General features: G+C 39.1%; 4 protein-coding genes across 6 annotated transcripts in view; all 4 read left to right on the top strand.

The window, feature by feature from the left end:
• Positions 1-56: 56 nt before the first annotated feature.
• Positions 57-4,715, top strand: LOC105428972 (protein brown). Of its 3 annotated transcripts, none has more exons than XM_089084770.1 (11): positions 57-350; positions 517-565; positions 652-832; positions 1,051-1,171; positions 2,314-2,506; positions 2,580-2,753; positions 2,833-2,935; positions 3,413-3,637; positions 3,719-3,960; positions 4,043-4,143; positions 4,400-4,715. In XM_089084770.1, the coding sequence occupies exons 1-11, from the start codon at positions 188-190 to the stop codon at positions 4,576-4,578; spliced, it is 1,731 nt and encodes a 576-aa protein (XP_088940896.1). In that variant the 5' UTR covers positions 57-187; the 3' UTR covers positions 4,579-4,715. The 3 variants fall into 3 exon arrangements, with proteins under 3 accessions (XP_088940896.1, XP_088940895.1, XP_088940897.1); XM_089084769.1 differs by having other exon boundaries at positions 1,051-1,249; XM_089084771.1 differs by lacking the exon at positions 4,043-4,143 and having other exon boundaries at positions 1,051-1,249; positions 4,400-4,555.
• Positions 4,716-6,150: 1,435 nt separating this feature from the next.
• Positions 6,151-10,507, top strand: LOC105428831 (uncharacterized). The gene is made up of 6 exons (XM_089084797.1): positions 6,151-7,237; positions 7,558-7,765; positions 8,114-8,314; positions 8,530-8,785; positions 9,866-9,998; positions 10,081-10,507. The coding sequence occupies exons 1-6, from the start codon at positions 6,944-6,946 to the stop codon at positions 10,213-10,215; spliced, it is 1,227 nt and encodes a 408-aa protein (XP_088940923.1). The 5' UTR covers positions 6,151-6,943; the 3' UTR covers positions 10,216-10,507.
• Positions 10,508-10,851: 344 nt separating this feature from the next.
• Positions 10,852-11,431, top strand: LOC105428832 (uncharacterized). Its single transcript, XM_089084604.1, has 3 exons — positions 10,852-10,861; positions 10,967-11,085; positions 11,162-11,431. Exons 1-3 carry the CDS (start codon positions 10,852-10,854, stop codon positions 11,336-11,338), a joined length of 306 nt encoding a protein of 101 aa, XP_088940730.1. The 3' UTR covers positions 11,339-11,431.
• A 1,071-nt stretch (positions 11,432-12,502) lies between these two features.
• The window catches only part of Sdc (Syndecan), a 75,235-nt gene continuing 71,475 nt past the window's right edge, over positions 12,503-16,262 (top strand). The window contains exon 1 of the mRNA XM_011641363.2: positions 12,503-12,902. Coding sequence (XP_011639665.1) covers positions 12,825-12,902 — 78 coding nt within the window. The 5' untranslated portion in view covers positions 12,503-12,824. The remainder of the gene's footprint in view (positions 12,903-16,262) is intronic.

Raw genomic sequence — 16,262 nt, 5'->3', positions numbered from 1 at the left:
ATTATTCTACTAATTCTAGAGATTAGTGGGTCTAATTACTAACCTACCTAAACATAACCCAATCATAAATACCTACACGACTTTAGATAACGATGATAAGAAATATTAAGGAATAGAGAACGGAGATAGTGAACAGCAAAGATTTGTCAGAGATTCAAGTGATATTATGTGCTTCTAAAAACGTGAAATGAATAATTTCGATGATTCGGTCGAGATGACATCCAAATTTTCTCAGCTTTTTTGGGAAAACTTGACTGTTACTGTGTCTGTCAAAGATGATAAGTGTTCAAGAAAACCGTGGTACAAATTTTCGCGCAGAAAACCAATGAAATTGGATATACTAAAAGGAGGTAATTTTTTTCCTGTTTTATCAATATTGCAAAGTGCAAATTTATATCTGAATCAACTAGTCAAAGATCAACTGATCAACTGATTCTATGATTCACCAATTTAAGCAACATTTTTATTCATAAAGATTCATAAACATTTTTATTGATAAAGATATTTTATGTTAAGTGTCCGGATATGCAGAGACTGGTAACATGTTCGCTATATTGGGACCGAGGTATTGTATATAGATATTATATACATATATTTTTTAATTATTTTGCTCTAAGCTCATGAGTCATTGAGGCACAAATATTTCTCTAGTGGTGCCGGCAAAACAACGTTCCTTGCCGCTTTGGCGAGGAAACTCGAATTAGCCTCAGGCGCAGTGAAGATTAACGGGCATGATGTTTCCCGAGAAACGATGGCTGCAATATCGAGCTATATGTCACAATTTGATGCTTTGCCTTTTGCACTCACAGCCAGGGAATATATGTCATTCATGGTATTGAAAAAAAAAAGTATATATATATATATATATATATATATATATATATATATATATATATATTAGAATCTATAAAATATTACGTTGTAACCCATCAACATGAGAGATAAAGCATTTTATTTTTTCGCGAGTCGCAAATTACAAATGATATAAATAAAATATATCCAATTTTCATACACAATAGATTGGTTTTAGTATCTTAAGCTCTCTTTTAGTGCGCTCTGAAAATAGGAAGCAATTGCAGCGCATTACAGAGAAAATCCTTAGGGGAGGAATTTTTGCGGGATCTAGGATTGTGCGAGTGCGCTGATACCATTATATCCAATCTGTCTGGTGGTGAGAGGAAACGTTTGTCATTAGCTGTAGAATTAGTGACGAGACCGAAAATACTTTTCTTAGATGAGCCAACGACTGGTGAGAATTAGATAAAATAATCGCTTTTTGCGCAAAAGGAGATTCTCTTGATTATCAAACATAGATTTAAACAATAAAATTTGTAAAGTTTATACATTCCACTTTTACTCTTTAGAATTATACGCTGATTATAAAATGCAATCTTCAATCTAATTCAATTATTAAGTTAAATTAATTGATTTGATTAATGCCAATAAACATCTTCTAAACTTATAGAGTTTATTGCGAAAAATATTAGATTTACTGTTCATATAGAATTTTACAATTGGTCCAATATTGGAATTATTGACTGCCAGATTTGATATTAGCCTAGCATTAAATTACAATCGGATGATTTCAGTCAGAGTCCAAATGCAAATATTAATGATACGGAAATCAAAAACCGTAATAATTCGAGAATAGCAAAATAATGATTTTATTTTAAGATCTGTGCAAAATTAAATATAATAAATAGTTATTACAGATTTTATTTTTCTAAAAAGATCCAAATATAAATTTAAAAAAATTACTATTTGTAAATAATATTTTTTATCACAATTACTGACGAATTATTTACCAGATATGATTCAATATTATAAATTGCTCGTATACGATTTATGTGATGGATTCGTGAATGGGTCATTATCGTATGCCGTATTATTGTAGTAGTAAATAAGCATTCGACCATTTATCAGTAATGGTTCAATATTGACCGTTATTTATTGGCCAAGTTATTTAACTATTCTATATGAATATATAGGATAAGTAGCTTTACCAATCCGATTAACTCGGTAAAGGTTTTTTATATATAAAATTATATGTGATACAATTATATGTGATTATATATAAATATTATATATATAAAATGGATTTTATACACACACACATATATATATATATATATATATATATATATATAAAATTATATATAAAAAATTTTTTCCCGGAAAAGTTCTTAGTAATATTTAATTAAATAACAATAAATACTGAAAAAACGCCATTTTTTAATCTATGTTATAGTAAATAAGAATAACAACCGATATGTATAACACAGAATAAATAAATATTCAATCATTGGACACTAGGTTTGGACACTTTCGCCGCAACACACGTTGTGCAATCGTTGAAATTGATCGCCTCGAAAGGTACCATGATCTTCTGCACGATTCATCAACCAGGTATGATAATGTACAATATATTCAGCCACGTAATATTGATGGCTGATGGTAGATCCGTATATTTCGGGACTTTGAGGAACGCCACGGACTTCTTTGAGAGGTAATTCTCCAATATTCCAACGTTTGCAATTAAATTCGTTGAACGATGAAACAGCGTCGATATGTCTGCTTAGCCAGGATTATCGATGTCCCACGAACTACGACGAGTCCGAGTATTACGTGAACATTCTGTCACATCAGAATCGGGAAGATCGCAATGCTGATTTGTGTCGGGCGTTTCTACGATCGTCGCTGTCGGAAATCCCCGTGGTCGAGAATATCCCAGTTTTCCGCGCCAGTCCTCGAAAGTATTGAAATAAAAGTAGAGTGAATTTTCGAATGAATTTTCCTAGATTTCTCCACAAAGTTTAATTATCTTTATTGTAGAAAATCAGGATGGTTCGTGCAGTTCTACTGGTTGCTCTGGAGAACATTCCTGCGGGATAGGAGAACAATCTTCGACAATTGGATCGCGTGGTTCTCTTGCGCGGTAACACGAAAAAGAAAGAGAACTTGAATGATTTCCGACCAAACTCTGATTAACTTAATCGACAGAATCATCATTTCTAACAGAATTTCCAATCAAATAATTGTTTCTTATTTAATCTCTCTTCCCATATTAAATAACGAATATTTCACAATCCTATCTATTTCAATTATGTAATGCAGATAACGCTTGATAAGTTGATCACTGATTTAATTATCGATTAAATTAATCGAAGTTTCCTTTGGATCGAAGTCACCTTTGGGATGAGACACCATTATGACCCATTTCTACCAATGTAGAACTTTATCTCAAATCATATCTTAAATTACTTTTTATCTCCTTTCAGTTTGAAAAATTAGAAAAAAAAAAAATGAAGAATAAATTAAGACCAACATTAAAATAGACATTGGTATTGAAATGGACGTTCCAGAAATCCAAGACAAAAATTAGGATCAAAGGTAAAAATTGATCGTCTTTCAGTTGTCTATCATCTTCATCGGTACGTTTTACGCTGGCACCGATTCGTCAACGCAGGAGGGAATACAAAGCGCCCGGGGTGCGCTTTACTTGACGATCTCCGAGATCATCTTTACGATCGCTTACTCCGTTGTTTACGAGCTACCAGGCGAGCTTGTTCTCTACACGCGCGAGAGTACCGCCGTGTACTCGCCGGGACCTTATTATCTCGCCACCGTTCTCGCCCTGGTAATTACTCGGCCAGTATCTACGAGCCAAGGAAAAGCCGACGTTACATCGCGTTTACATTAAACGGGGGAATTCCTCCAGGTGCCCAAGGCGACGTTCAAGGCGCTCCTATTCGCGGTCGCCCTTTACCTCGCCCTGCATTCCGAATTCTCGCCACTCGTCCTCTGCTCCTATTGCCTCTGCACGACGGCGGCGGCCGTCTGCGGCGTCGCGTACGGCATGACGATCTCGAGCTGGATCGCCGACATCGACATCGTCACCACGATAATGATACCGCTCGACCTGCTCTTCCTCCTGACGGCGGGTACGTTCTACAATCTACGGTAAGTTGCTGCTCCGCGCGCCGCGATATCACGACGAATGGAATTCCCATCGGCCGCCCATTAAAAGTTCCGACTCCCGTAGGACTCTGCCGAGCTACCTGGCATGCCTGAAATATTCCTCCGTGTTTTACTACGCCACCGAAGCCATATCGATAGTACACTGGTCGGGAATAAAGTACATCGGTGAGAGATATGATAGCAAATCTATTTCCTTTTTTTTTTTCTTGAATCGGTCCTTTGACGTTTCTACCTGAGAGCCTCTCCCTCCTCAACCTGCATTTAACATAAAAATCCCGATAGAAAAACATCCTAACGAGAGATGTCTAACAAGCTTCTAACAAGGTGTCTGGATGAATTAAATTTCAGAATGTAGAATGATAACAGTTTTTAGAGTGTTAATTGTGAGTTTTTACTAGCATTTTAATTTCTCTCTTTTTAGATTGTCCAACCAACCGTGAGCTGCCTTGCCTGTCGAATGGAACGGAGATTTTATTGGAATACGGATATAATGAAGAGAACTTTTGGTGGGACATAATTGGATTGCTGCTTCTGACGATTGTGATGAACATCGTCGCATATCTCGGCACAAGAAGAAAGTCACAATCGATCACTTATTAACCATCGACATTCAGTCGGGATATTCTTCTGATAAATTTCTTATATTTATTATGTAGAAACCCAGGGATAAGTTAACTATCCCAATTATGAATCGGATCAAATTTATACAATTAAAAATTGAAATTATTTTCCGTGGATATATAAGATATATAAGATATATTTCTACGGAGGATTTTTAATCAATAAATTAAATTGATTATTGAAATATTAAGAGAAATGTATAGCTCTGATTTTCGTCAGCTGATTTACGGCACGTAGTTGATGCCAGTAACACAGCTGAATATTGAATTTATGTATATAAACTAAAAAATTAAAAACTATTGAATTTATGTATGTAAACTAAAAAACATAATTATTAGCTACCAAGATCCAATCCTAATTATAAATACTTCTCTTATATATTCTAATATTAAAACACCTTTTCGGTTTATAAAATTAATATAAAATTAATATATTGTAGATATTTTAATGTATTTGTGATATATATAAACTTTCTATTATCGCGTGAATGTTAATCTTCACATATGTTTAATATAATCGTGCATTATATAGACAAATGTTGTAAGTTTAACATTGTCGTATAGAGAACGAGAATGAAGATTGTAAACAGCGATTATAGTCGCGCATTTCTCTGTTGATTTTCTTGACAGATTTATGAGAAAGCAAGAACGACGAAAGAACGCTATTGCGTTCTTGGATCACGTGTTGCCGTAACCCGAGAGGACAAATCCTGTTGTTGATGATAGAACAGCGACAATAGAAAGAGTTACACACGAGTGTAGCGAGAAAATTTTATTCATTATTTTGAATTTTATTCCTTTCTATATTTATTTTATACTTTTCTTTTCCTTTTATTCATTTTTAGTTATATTTCATATTTAAACAAGAGCTTTTTTTCCAATGTCCATTTTTACCAATATAGATTAATTTTAATCTCGGCTTAATTTACTTTTAGCGTTTTTTAATTCTAAGAATTATTCATTTCTATTCCGATATAGATCAACTTGTAATCTTGGTTTAATTTATTTTTTATCGTTTTCCAATTCTAAAAATGAAAAAATCCAAAATTACATTGTTTGTAGAAAACGAATGTAAGAGCCTCGTTTTGTTGAAATCGTTTTGTTATTATAAAATCGCACAATTTGGAGGTAATCTCTCTTTCTCTCCCTCTTTCTCGCTACGCTGATTATCGTGGTACGATAGCGGGCATCGGAGGGGAAGGGGTGGATGCGCGCTTCGGCGGCGAAGGGGGTGGGAAACCGCCGCGTTCGCAGCAAAACGATGGAAATATTGGAATCGGCGCAATATGACTCCACGACAGGTCGCGAAACGAAACGAAACAATGTTTGCGTTGCGCGAAGCGTCGCGGATATCTCTCTCTCTCCCTCCTTCTCTCACTCCCTCTCTTTCACTTTTTCTCTCTCTCTCTCTCTCTCTCTCTCTCTCTCTCTCCTCTTCTCGTCCTCCTCATCTCGTCGAGCCGGAGAGGCTTCCTCCCCCGTCCCCGTCCCGCGAACCGAGGATTTGTTAATATCGAGCGCGTTCTAGCTAGTACCGTGCCAAAATGGCCGACGTTTAGTCGTCCCTTAGTTCGGATTTAACACGGCCTGCCCTCATCGCACTCTCTTTCTCTCGGCCGTTTGTTTACACATCGCTCCAACAATCGTGTTTTATTTCGTGGACCTCGTGCGACATCGAGATATCGCGTGCGAAGCGGCGCGAAAGTAACGTTCCGGATAAATTCCGTCTAATTAAAATCCATTGTCGAGTTCAGGAGTTCGATCGCGCGTATTAATCTTCAAACGAGCACTTCCTGTGAAGCTAAAAACGCCGAAGGGGCGTCAGACGTGTAACTCGAGATGAAGAAACATTTAGGCCGGTATTCATAGTCAGCTCTTATCACGGGATGCTCTTACAAATGAATGTATCGTCTTGGAGTACTAATACAACTTTGTGATTTTTCTTTAAATGTACGAATCGCCGACTACGAAATGCCAATACCTTAAAAGCACGTGTAACTTCGTCGCGAGAAAAAACGTGATCGCGGCGACTTTGAAGGCGCTCGACGGTAGACGCGACGGAGACGCGCTGCATGCCGATAGCAACTAAACAGCTGACTGTTCTAAAACCGCGCTTAAACAAGCAAACGGCAGGCCGCGAAACAGCGGCGAATCAATGCGCGACGGTACCAGAGACGATTGCTATACACGCGCAGATCGGATCGGATCGGATCGGACCAGTCTCGGCTGGACTGGCTTGGTTTGGGTAAATTGGACAAAGATCGGCGCGCTTCGTCCGCGAAGCGAAACCGAGCTGATTAGACGCCGCGAGAGCGGAGAAAGGAAAAAAAAAGAGAGAGAAAAACATGTCCGCGACGAACGAGGCAACTACGGTGTTGCTGAAGAAGAGGGAGAGGACGCAGAACTGGATCCCGGAGGAGAAGAGCGCCCTGCTGGCTCTGATCAAGCACCATGCGAACGCGATCGAGAACAAGAAGATCGATGCGGCCGCGTCCGCGATGAAATCTCTCGCCTGGCAGCAGATCTACTGCGCTTTCCGCGGCCGGTTCTCGGCGGATCGGGACATCACCAGGATCAGGGAACAATGGCGAAGGATGAAGGCGCAAGCGAGGATGGAGTTGTACACATATGCCGAGAAGGTGCGATTTAGAGAGAAGATTTAGATCGCATAAGGAGCCTTTGCGGCAAGGGACGGAAATGATGAGTTAAATGTAAAGAATTAGGATCTCTCTTTCGATCAGTGACGAAAACACCTTGATACGCCTCGATTGTGTATCGAAGCGTGGATTTCCCAAATTTCACTCTTCATTCCTAATTCTCTATGTTTAACGTTTTGTTCCTGATTCCTTCCATTTTCTTCCGCAGAAGAATATCGAAGAAATGCTCGAAAAATGCCTTCCTTCTCTCTAAATGATTTTTCTCTTTTTTTTTTTCTTCTTTATTGTCGTCGTTCGCGCAGGTGCGAACCTTAGGACCGGAAGCGGCCGAAAAGTCTCGTCCATCGAGTCTGTCGATCGAGGTGTGGCGGCTGATGGAGAGCATGCGCAAGAACGATTGTGAAATCGCCGATCGTTCGGATGACAGTAGTCAGGATAACGAGAATCCGACGAGTCGGACGTCGATCCATGCGATCTTGGATAAATTATTACCCACACCGGAAACGTCAGGTTGGAATACACCGACTATCGCGATTCCTCCTCTCGTTCTTTTTCTCTCGATCTTTGATTCATCATTATTGATACTTAGAAAAATCAAACAAACAAAATTACAAATGTACATTTTTATCCATGTGGATTAATTTTAATCTTGGAAAAATCGCATGAAACTATAGAGATGCTCATCTCGATCAATGTAGACTAATTTTAATCTCGATTGAATCTACCTTTTTTTAAAATTACCTTATTTTTTTATTTTTTTAAATTAAAATAAAGGATATAAAATAAATTTATTCGAGAATAAATTTATTCGATTTTAAAGTCAACATTGGTAGAAATGGACAAGAGATATTTATTTAGGGTCGAGCCAGGAAATCAAGATGGAGATCAACAGTGATATCGAGGATGAGAATAGTCACGGTGAATTATCACAGAAAGCGTCGGAAGATGGTTTTTTGCAAAATCAAAAACGTCCCAGGATTACGATCGAGGATGAGCCTATAGATCTCATGGAGCAAAAAATCTATTCTGACAGCATATCAACGTCCCGCGTCAACAATGGTACTCCACATATTTCTTTCCTTCTTTCAATGCACGCGCGCGTGCAAAATGAGATCCCTAAATTCCGCCTAAATATAGGTCAACTTTGATCTCGACTTAATTCACTCTTTATCCTTTTTTTAGAACTAGAAAAAGATGAAAAGTAAATTTAAAGTCGAGATTGGCGTTCCACATTGAGTAGAAATGGACATTAGAGGGAATGTTTTGTTTTCAAGCGGCGGAGCACAACGACGCGAGAAATGAGCCGTCCGTGGACTGGAACGATGGTCCAACGACTTGCGATCGGGATAAATCGATGCAGCGGGCGACGTGGATCTTCAAGTCCACCCAGCGCGAGCACGAGCTCAAGTTGCGGATGTTGCACATCGAGCTGGAGCGCGCGGAGCTACAGAAGCAGACCGCTGTCAATGAGCTAAAGACATCCGAGCTCAAGAAGCAGCTGATGCAGGACCAAGCCGATGAATACTACAGGTGTCGAGTCAGGAATTAATTAATTCAAGACAGAATTGTCGGTTGAGCAAAGTTCCAAGCTGTATCCGTCATTCCTAATCTTTAATCTTTTCTTCCCTGCGATGAAACATCAACGATTCCATTCACGGCGTAACGAAGCACCACGGATGAGAATTAATCGATTAAGATGATCGAAATTTGATTCAAGTTTGACCGAGGTTATCCCTCCATTTTCTGAACGAATTACCGGTATATCGACATCAGTTTGGGACGACATTAATCCTGACATAAATTTAGATTAACTTAATTGACGATTAATTCAATTGGCATTCGAGGCATTTTTTTTTCTCTATATAATTCGTTATTGTCTGACAGCATCTAGTCCCTTTTTTCCATCTATTTAAGAACAAAGAAAAATTGAGCCTAATTAAATTAATCGCTTATTGATGCCATCCTGATTGATAGCGTCCTAATTGCGTTTGAATCTGTGGAAGTTGACGATGTTTCCGACTCGAGCGCCGTCGCAGACCGTCGTAGCTGAGTTTCGCGTTCTAAGAATAGTGTTTCGTTCATGACTTGGAGATCACTCAGCAATCGTCCCTGCCAAGTTCTCGCTGGCCTTCTGGTGTCGAGTATTTCGTGATTAAAAAATGCAACGAGCGATTACGACGTTTTCGCGGAACATCTCTGCGTTAAGGTATCGAAAAAACACCGCGGCTTGTTAAAGTCGAATAATTTGATATTGAACACGCGTGCTTTTAATTCACACGTCATACCGGCATTTTACCATTTCGCGAACGTAGATCCCACTGTATCACGTTTATCCGCAGTAAAATACTCGATGCTTCGTCATTCCGAATTTGGGAGTACATTTTATCTTGCTAATGCAAACAAATCGTGTCTTTTCAGGATGTTGTAGATCTGTGACATGATCTAAGTAGATGCCATATCAAAATTATGTAATGGTTTAGTGAATAGTACAAACACATAACCCCTGAATAATATTTTATTTATTTATTTTTGGTTAAGTAGAGATTCTTTCAGTTGTAACTACTTTTATATATAACAACTTTGTTATATATAAAACGTACTTTATTATAGTCAGGTGAGAATGGCTGGAGAACGTGGTTCGGGTGCTGGCAAAGGAGGAGGTAGTGGTGGTTCTATTCGTGATGCTGGCGGTGCTTTTGGAAAGATGGAAGCTGCCCATGAGGACCAGTATTTCTATAATCTGGTCAGTATAATATTTCCTGTCAACCGTGTCACATTGATGATTTGATTCTTGTTTCTTACACAAACCTGAAATCTTATTCTAGCAAAAGAAACAGTTACAAAAGATGCGAGAGAGCCTACATGATGAGATTTCATTCCACGAGGAACAGATTAAGCGTCATCAGGAGGCTATAAATCGTCATAAGAAACGGATTTCAGATATGGAGCAGAAAGAGTGAACGAGAAAGTTAACGTGATACTCTTGATTTCAGTGGCTATCATTGGTTTCGATGTAAAGAAAAAATAAGTCGAAAATAGTAGAACTAATAGAGTATCACAACAGTTTTTTTTTTTATGTATAATAAACTGTTACTTAGATATTGAAGCAATGCTTTTAATATATATACATATAAATATGTTACTTAAGCATTGATTGATATTTCCTTGGATATTATATATCGCTTGTTCTGGCGAGATTATTGTACGATATCTTTGTACTTGAAGTGTCTGAAAGACAGTTAATCTTGAAAATCATGTTTTTCATTGTTGCTTAACCTTTCCTTAGGCTTCCGAGATGATTGCTAACGCTCGTCAATTCTAATGTCCGGCCTTAGGCTTATTTTTTATAGCTGAATTAGTGTCTATTGTGATCAAAATAGATACATATTTGAAGTTTGGCGAAAGCGAGAAGAAAAATGTGATCTAAATGCAGCGATAAAAGATAGACTTCTGAAATCTAAAGATCTCTCAGATGCGAACTTGTTTTTGTTATTATATAACCCCTTCAGAAATATTTTCCGTTTAACAAATAAAATCAAATTCGTGTTTACAGAACGTCCACTCTGCATTACAAATTTTTCTATCTCGTGACCGCAATGCTGCGATGTGTTCTCAGAGAAGCACGCGGATATTTGCTCAGGTATTTAATCACAAAGACACTTAATTTGTTAAATTATATTTCCAGGCTTTGGGTTATGTTATTTTTCTAAGTGAAAACGATCTGTTCCGTCAGTTTTCGACATTTTAATGGAAGAAGGAAGCACGATTCGAAGAAAGATCAAGCACCGTTCGGTGATGTTGCGTGTGAAACGGAATATTATTACAAGCAGGTGATGCATACATTTTCACAAAACGTCATTTTAGTCAAACGGTAGCCGCAACGTATAAGGCGTTACGGATAATCAGGATAAGAAAATGCTGCAAGTTCTTAAGGAGAAGACGCAGGATGAGGTGAAGCACATGCAGAGAGAAGTGCAAATCATGCAGAAGAAGATCGAGGAATACAATCGTGGTATAAACGAGAATATGAGATTTCTGAAGAATCTGGAGAAAGATTTATCCACCAGCAAAAAGAAAGCTTAAGCGGTCACGTTCCAGCATTCGTCTCATCTTCGTTTACAAATTATCGGGATATGTGATATTAATTCGAAATAAATAATTCAAAATTCTTTGCTACATTTTTGATGAGCTTTAATCATATCAATATGATCTCATGTAGATGTTTAAACTTTACAAACTTTCTTCATATTGTGCAATAATACCAATTGATTAACATTTATATTAACAGATATTACACCTCGAATTTTGATGTGAATCGTGTCACTTAAGTGTAATAAAATATTAATATCATCATTTATTATTCAGAATCATAAATATTTTAGACAGTAAGTATCTTTCGTTGACAGTAAATATCTTCTCGATTATGCACGTGAAAAGAAATGCTATTACTATTCAGAAATACGTATGCTTATTTACAGAACGTTTAATAAATTGTGAATTCAATTCTGCATATCGAGTTGATTATTCGGATATTTATAATTTATTTAAATATTTAAAATATTCATGTTCTTTGATTATCTCTGGAATTTCATTAATAATCATAAAGATATTTATTTATCATCTTTAACATTGCTTTAACAAGTCCATAAAATTACTCTGAGAATTTAATTACTTTCTAATATTAATATTTTAAGTTTATTTTCTTCTGAAAAATTTCAAATACAACCCGAAATAAATTTCTAAACTCATAATTAATGAGATACAATTGACGGGATAGAAAAGTTTAATTTGCATTTAAAACTCAGTTTTAATTTTAATTTTATTAATTATTAACTTTACAGAATAAATATTTTAACAAAGTATAAATTTTCAGAATAAATAATTAATAAATTCCTCTAAAAAGAAATCAATGTATTTCAATAAACAATTATCGATCCATCTATATAGTTAATTATAGATTTTTCTGATATGCCAGCAAGCACATCTTACAAAGCTGCAAGAAATTTGTTTCAGAATTCAGTCTTTACGTCACTCTTGCGATAAGAAGAAATCATCGAATAAATCATTAAAGGATCCGCTAGGAAATTCGGCGTTAAAAAATGAATCTCTCGCGCGCGCCGCGTTCGTAATTGGCGCCAACGGCCGAGTCGAAAGCGCGATCGGGGCGCGGTGACTCGATTCGCCGTCGGTAGATGTCGCCGCGCGCGGGCGCGGCGCGGCGCGCGGCGAGGCAGCATGGCGGCCAGTCGGATCGGTCTGGTCGACGGTAGCGGGCGATCGTCGCGCCGCCCAGTGTCTCGCGGTTCATCGATCAGTGTGGTGTGTGTCGCGCGTTGTTGTTCCGGGAGATCTTTTTTTCTCCCCCCTCCCCTTTCTTCCCTCGAGTGGTTCGTCCGTCCACGACGTTTATTACGGGTATACTGCCCTCGCGCCGTCGTCTTACGCGGAACGTCGCGTCGCGTCGCGCCTGCACCGCCTTCCGCCGTTCCCCGTGAATTCGTGCGCGTGCATACGGGACGGGCGCCGGGCGCGAGCGGGGATCCCCATCGGGAGATCACGGGATAGAAAGATGCGACTAAGGATACGCTGGATACTTCTGGTTAGCACGGCAGCGGTGATCATCGCGGGATGCGACGCCGCCACCGAGGTGAGTATCCCTGAGTGTGCTCCGCAATCACTCGACACGCGGCCGCGTTGCGGCACAAGGGGAGTCGCGAGCGAGAAAGAGAGAAGAGAGACGCGGTCGCAAGCGAGAAAGAGAGACGCTCTCCCCCGGTCTTGCCGTTCTTGGGCTCTTTCTTTTTCTTTTCCTTTCCTCTTTTCACGCGCGACGCGTGGCGTCGAAGACGCGGGCGCGGGGGGCCGTTCCTGCGAGATTAAAGGCAAACGCGCGCGCCTTGCCTTTCCCTCCGCGACGATTAAAGTGTTACGCCGCTATCGAGGCACACTCTCGGCACATTCTTGGCGTCTCGTCGGGGCAGTGGTGTTCAAATCGAGGACCCTCCTGAATTGCGCCGCTTTCGTGTTTAGACGCGGCCTCTCGCCGCGTCTCTCTCCTTCTCGCTCTGTCCGCGATTCTAATTCTCAAGAAATATCGAAGCGCGAGTAAATGAGAATTCTTTCCCTCGCGAAATATATTTTTACTTCAAATCGGACGGTTAGAACGTCGAGGCGTTTTTTGCTCCCGGTGTTTATACTCGCGCCCGTTCGCGATTCGAAAACAAAACGTTGCTATTTCGGAGCAACGTCTGTCAATGAGCGTGCCTCGCTCTTTCTCTCTCTCTCTCTCTCTCTCTCTCTCTCTCTCTCTCTCTCTCTCTCTCTCTCTCTTTCTCTCTCTTTCTCTCTCCCTCTCTCTTTCTCTCTCCCTCTCCCTCTTTCGTAATCTCCCTTTCTCTCCGCGAACTTTTGTTCGCCTAATAAGTCGACGCCGGAGAAGTTGCGCCAAAGATCGAGTTTATCCTCCCCCTCTCCTCCCCTCGATAACGTCGTAACGAGGGCTCCCGCATTGTTAGCTTTGTTAATAGAAACTTGGAAAAGAATCGGAGACAAGTTTGGCGCGAGTGCACGCAATCTTCGTAATTCGCTAATGAGAAGGAGTGGATTTTGAAACGAGCATCGAAATGAGCGCGGCGGACTTCGAGTGAACGAGCCGCGACAGATGCCAAGTACCGCAGTACCGCCTGTCGTTTGTTTATGTTTTTATCGCTAAAATCCCCGCGGCCCTTCGTTAATTAGCGACCCGGGAATTCTATATTGTGAAACTCCCACCGCATATGCTTTTTCCGTTACGCGGAATAACGGCCGTTCTAATGTTGATCGTGGCGTAAATTGACGACGGGCAAACACGCGTGCAAAATATTTGCAACCCTCCGCAACGCCGGAGAAGTTTTCTTTTTTACAACGTATTGGTCGATGGATAATAATTTCCTTGCTTGCGATCAAGATGCACGCGGTATTGATTGAGGATATTCGGTTTCATTGTTACGTTTACCATGCTTGCGAAAGAAATTTCGAGCGTCGAGAGAGAAGGAAAGAAATTTAAGTGAAACCGGAGCGCGTTAGATTCGATCGTCTGTGAAGGAACGAGAGAGAAAGAGAAGTCGATCCTGAAACGCATCGCTACCAACCGAAAAACAGCCTTGGGGTGACCGCGAGGGGTTGAGAGCGCAAGGGCGTAGCGTGCATCGCTAAATTTCGTGGCACGAAATGAGATTCGTGCAATGATATTCGATTCCGGTTCGGATTCGAATGATTCGCGATATTCGAAGGATATTTAGAATTTGTACGCAAAGTAGTATCGGCAATTAGAAAATTAAGGAAGTGACTTCTCGATACTGAAAGAATGAGTTTTGTTGAAATATTTTAAAAATCAGATATAAATCAGAAAATAATTACTAATCATCAACATTCTAATTACGTAGAATGTTCAAATATGATAATAATATAAAAATTTTTGATATTTTAATAACCAATTTGAATTATATAATTATTGTAATGGCCCCAGAAAATTATTTTTTTTCAAATTTGGCCAAAATTTTAGTCATTTCAGCAATATTATTTTTTTCCATGAAATATTATAAAGTTGCAATAAGGAAAATGTGTGTAAACTAAAAATATTATTTTGTTATTTGTAATAAATATGGTGAAATAAAATATAATAAAAATATAGATTTGTCAATATTTTAGTAATGTGAAACATTATGATGAAAAATGTTTAAACTGAAAAAAAATGTAATTGTTATAACCTATTGTGTGAAATTATACATTGTAGTTATTTCGCTATTTAATTCCACTGTTAAAATATGACACAATTCGAAAAACAATGTCAACATTATATTTGTTATGTGACCAAATTTTTATAACTTTTACTATTATCTGTGTGTTCTCAGAACTCTTTATAAAACTAGTTGCGAATACTCAAATTTTATATTTTGCGACATTATAACTGCCAGAACAATTATATTTCCTTTGTGAATGCATTTTTGTCGGTTGTCAAATGACCAAAACGACTCGAAAAATTCTCATTTTTCGGATTATGACTTCGCGACTTTCTCTGAAAAGGATTCTTTTTTCGCCTCTTCGACAACGACAAAAGTATTATCTCTCGACGTGTGGAATTCGGTGCGTATACATTTCGGCATTCTCTCATTTTCTTTCTCTTTTTCCCGTCGAGCATAAATCCGGTGCACCGTAGCTTGCGCGTAACGTAGTTACATTTTACAATTGCCGCGAGGACCCTTTAATGCAAGCGGCGGAAGAACAGGAGGTGGAGGAGGAGGAGGAGGAGGAGGAGAAAAAAGAGGAGAGAAGGGCCGCATCCCGAAAGGCCGGCTGGTTTTAGCGGCCGATGAAATATCGTCGGTAATAATCTCGCTGTCTTCGCGCGGAAAATGCATACCTCGGTGCCGCGGGTCGCCTCGCCGCCACGCCGCTTAACCGTAAAGAGGAGCTTATAAATATTCTCTCGTATCGCCATCGCCGCTGCCGCTGCCTCCGCCACGGGTCTTCGGTCGAGGGAGAGTCGTTTCTTAACAACGCGGGGCTCGTTATCGATAATGCCTTCGATCGCGCGCTTGCTAGCTGTCCGAAAACCGAGACTCCGTTGTTACGCCTCGCGAAATTTTTCTATGTAATTTTCAATGTAATTATTCTAACGTGAAATTGTGCTCTTACACGCTAATAGATCGAACACCGAAGTATCAGAATGCCTACTGCTTGGAAAACCTGAAATTCTCCGGAGAATTTATTTGCATCTTGAAAAATAAGGAAATTCTCAGAATTTGAAAATTTTGGGAAATTTTTTTTTAAGTTGCTTTTTCTATTGTCTTTATTGTAAGTCAGTTTATTGGTTGAATTTTAAACGATAACAGTAGACCCATCTACTCTAAAGATCAGAACACACTGATTTTATGACTATTCACTAAATCCAATATTCAATATTGATAACGATTTCGTGTTGAGTGCAGTTTTATTTAAAGAAGACGGATATTTATTTTAATACTTT

Source organism: Pogonomyrmex barbatus, unplaced genomic scaffold, assembly GCF_055798465.1.
Source record: "Pogonomyrmex barbatus isolate J1 unplaced genomic scaffold, ASM5579846v1 scaffold9, whole genome shotgun sequence".
In the NCBI taxonomy this organism is placed as follows: domain Eukaryota; kingdom Metazoa; phylum Arthropoda; class Insecta; order Hymenoptera; family Formicidae; genus Pogonomyrmex; species Pogonomyrmex barbatus.
This window is presented reverse-complemented; position numbering and strand designations above follow the sequence as displayed.

Excerpts from the sequence above, each read along its gene's own strand:
- LOC105428832 (XM_089084604.1), top strand. Across the intron at positions 11,086-11,161 it reads CGGAATATTATTACAAGCAG|GATAAGAAAATGCTGCAAGT; the intron begins GTGATGCATACA and ends ACGGATAATCAG.
- LOC105428831 (XM_089084797.1), top strand. The coding sequence starts at position 6,944 with ATGTCCGCGACGAACGAGGCAACTACGGTGTTGCTGAAGAAGAGGGAG. Across the intron at positions 7,238-7,557 it reads TGTACACATATGCCGAGAAG|GTGCGAACCTTAGGACCGGA; the intron begins GTGCGATTTAGA and ends TCGTTCGCGCAG. Across the intron at positions 8,315-8,529 it reads AACGTCCCGCGTCAACAATG|CGGCGGAGCACAACGACGCG; the intron begins GTACTCCACATA and ends TTTGTTTTCAAG.
- LOC105428972 (XM_089084769.1), top strand. The coding sequence starts at position 188 with ATGAATAATTTCGATGATTCGGTCGAGATGACATCCAAATTTTCTCAG. Across the intron at positions 833-1,050 it reads GGGAATATATGTCATTCATG|TGCGCTCTGAAAATAGGAAG; the intron begins GTATTGAAAAAA and ends GCTCTCTTTTAG. Across the intron at positions 2,936-3,412 it reads TCGCGTGGTTCTCTTGCGCG|TTGTCTATCATCTTCATCGG; the intron begins GTAACACGAAAA and ends ATCGTCTTTCAG.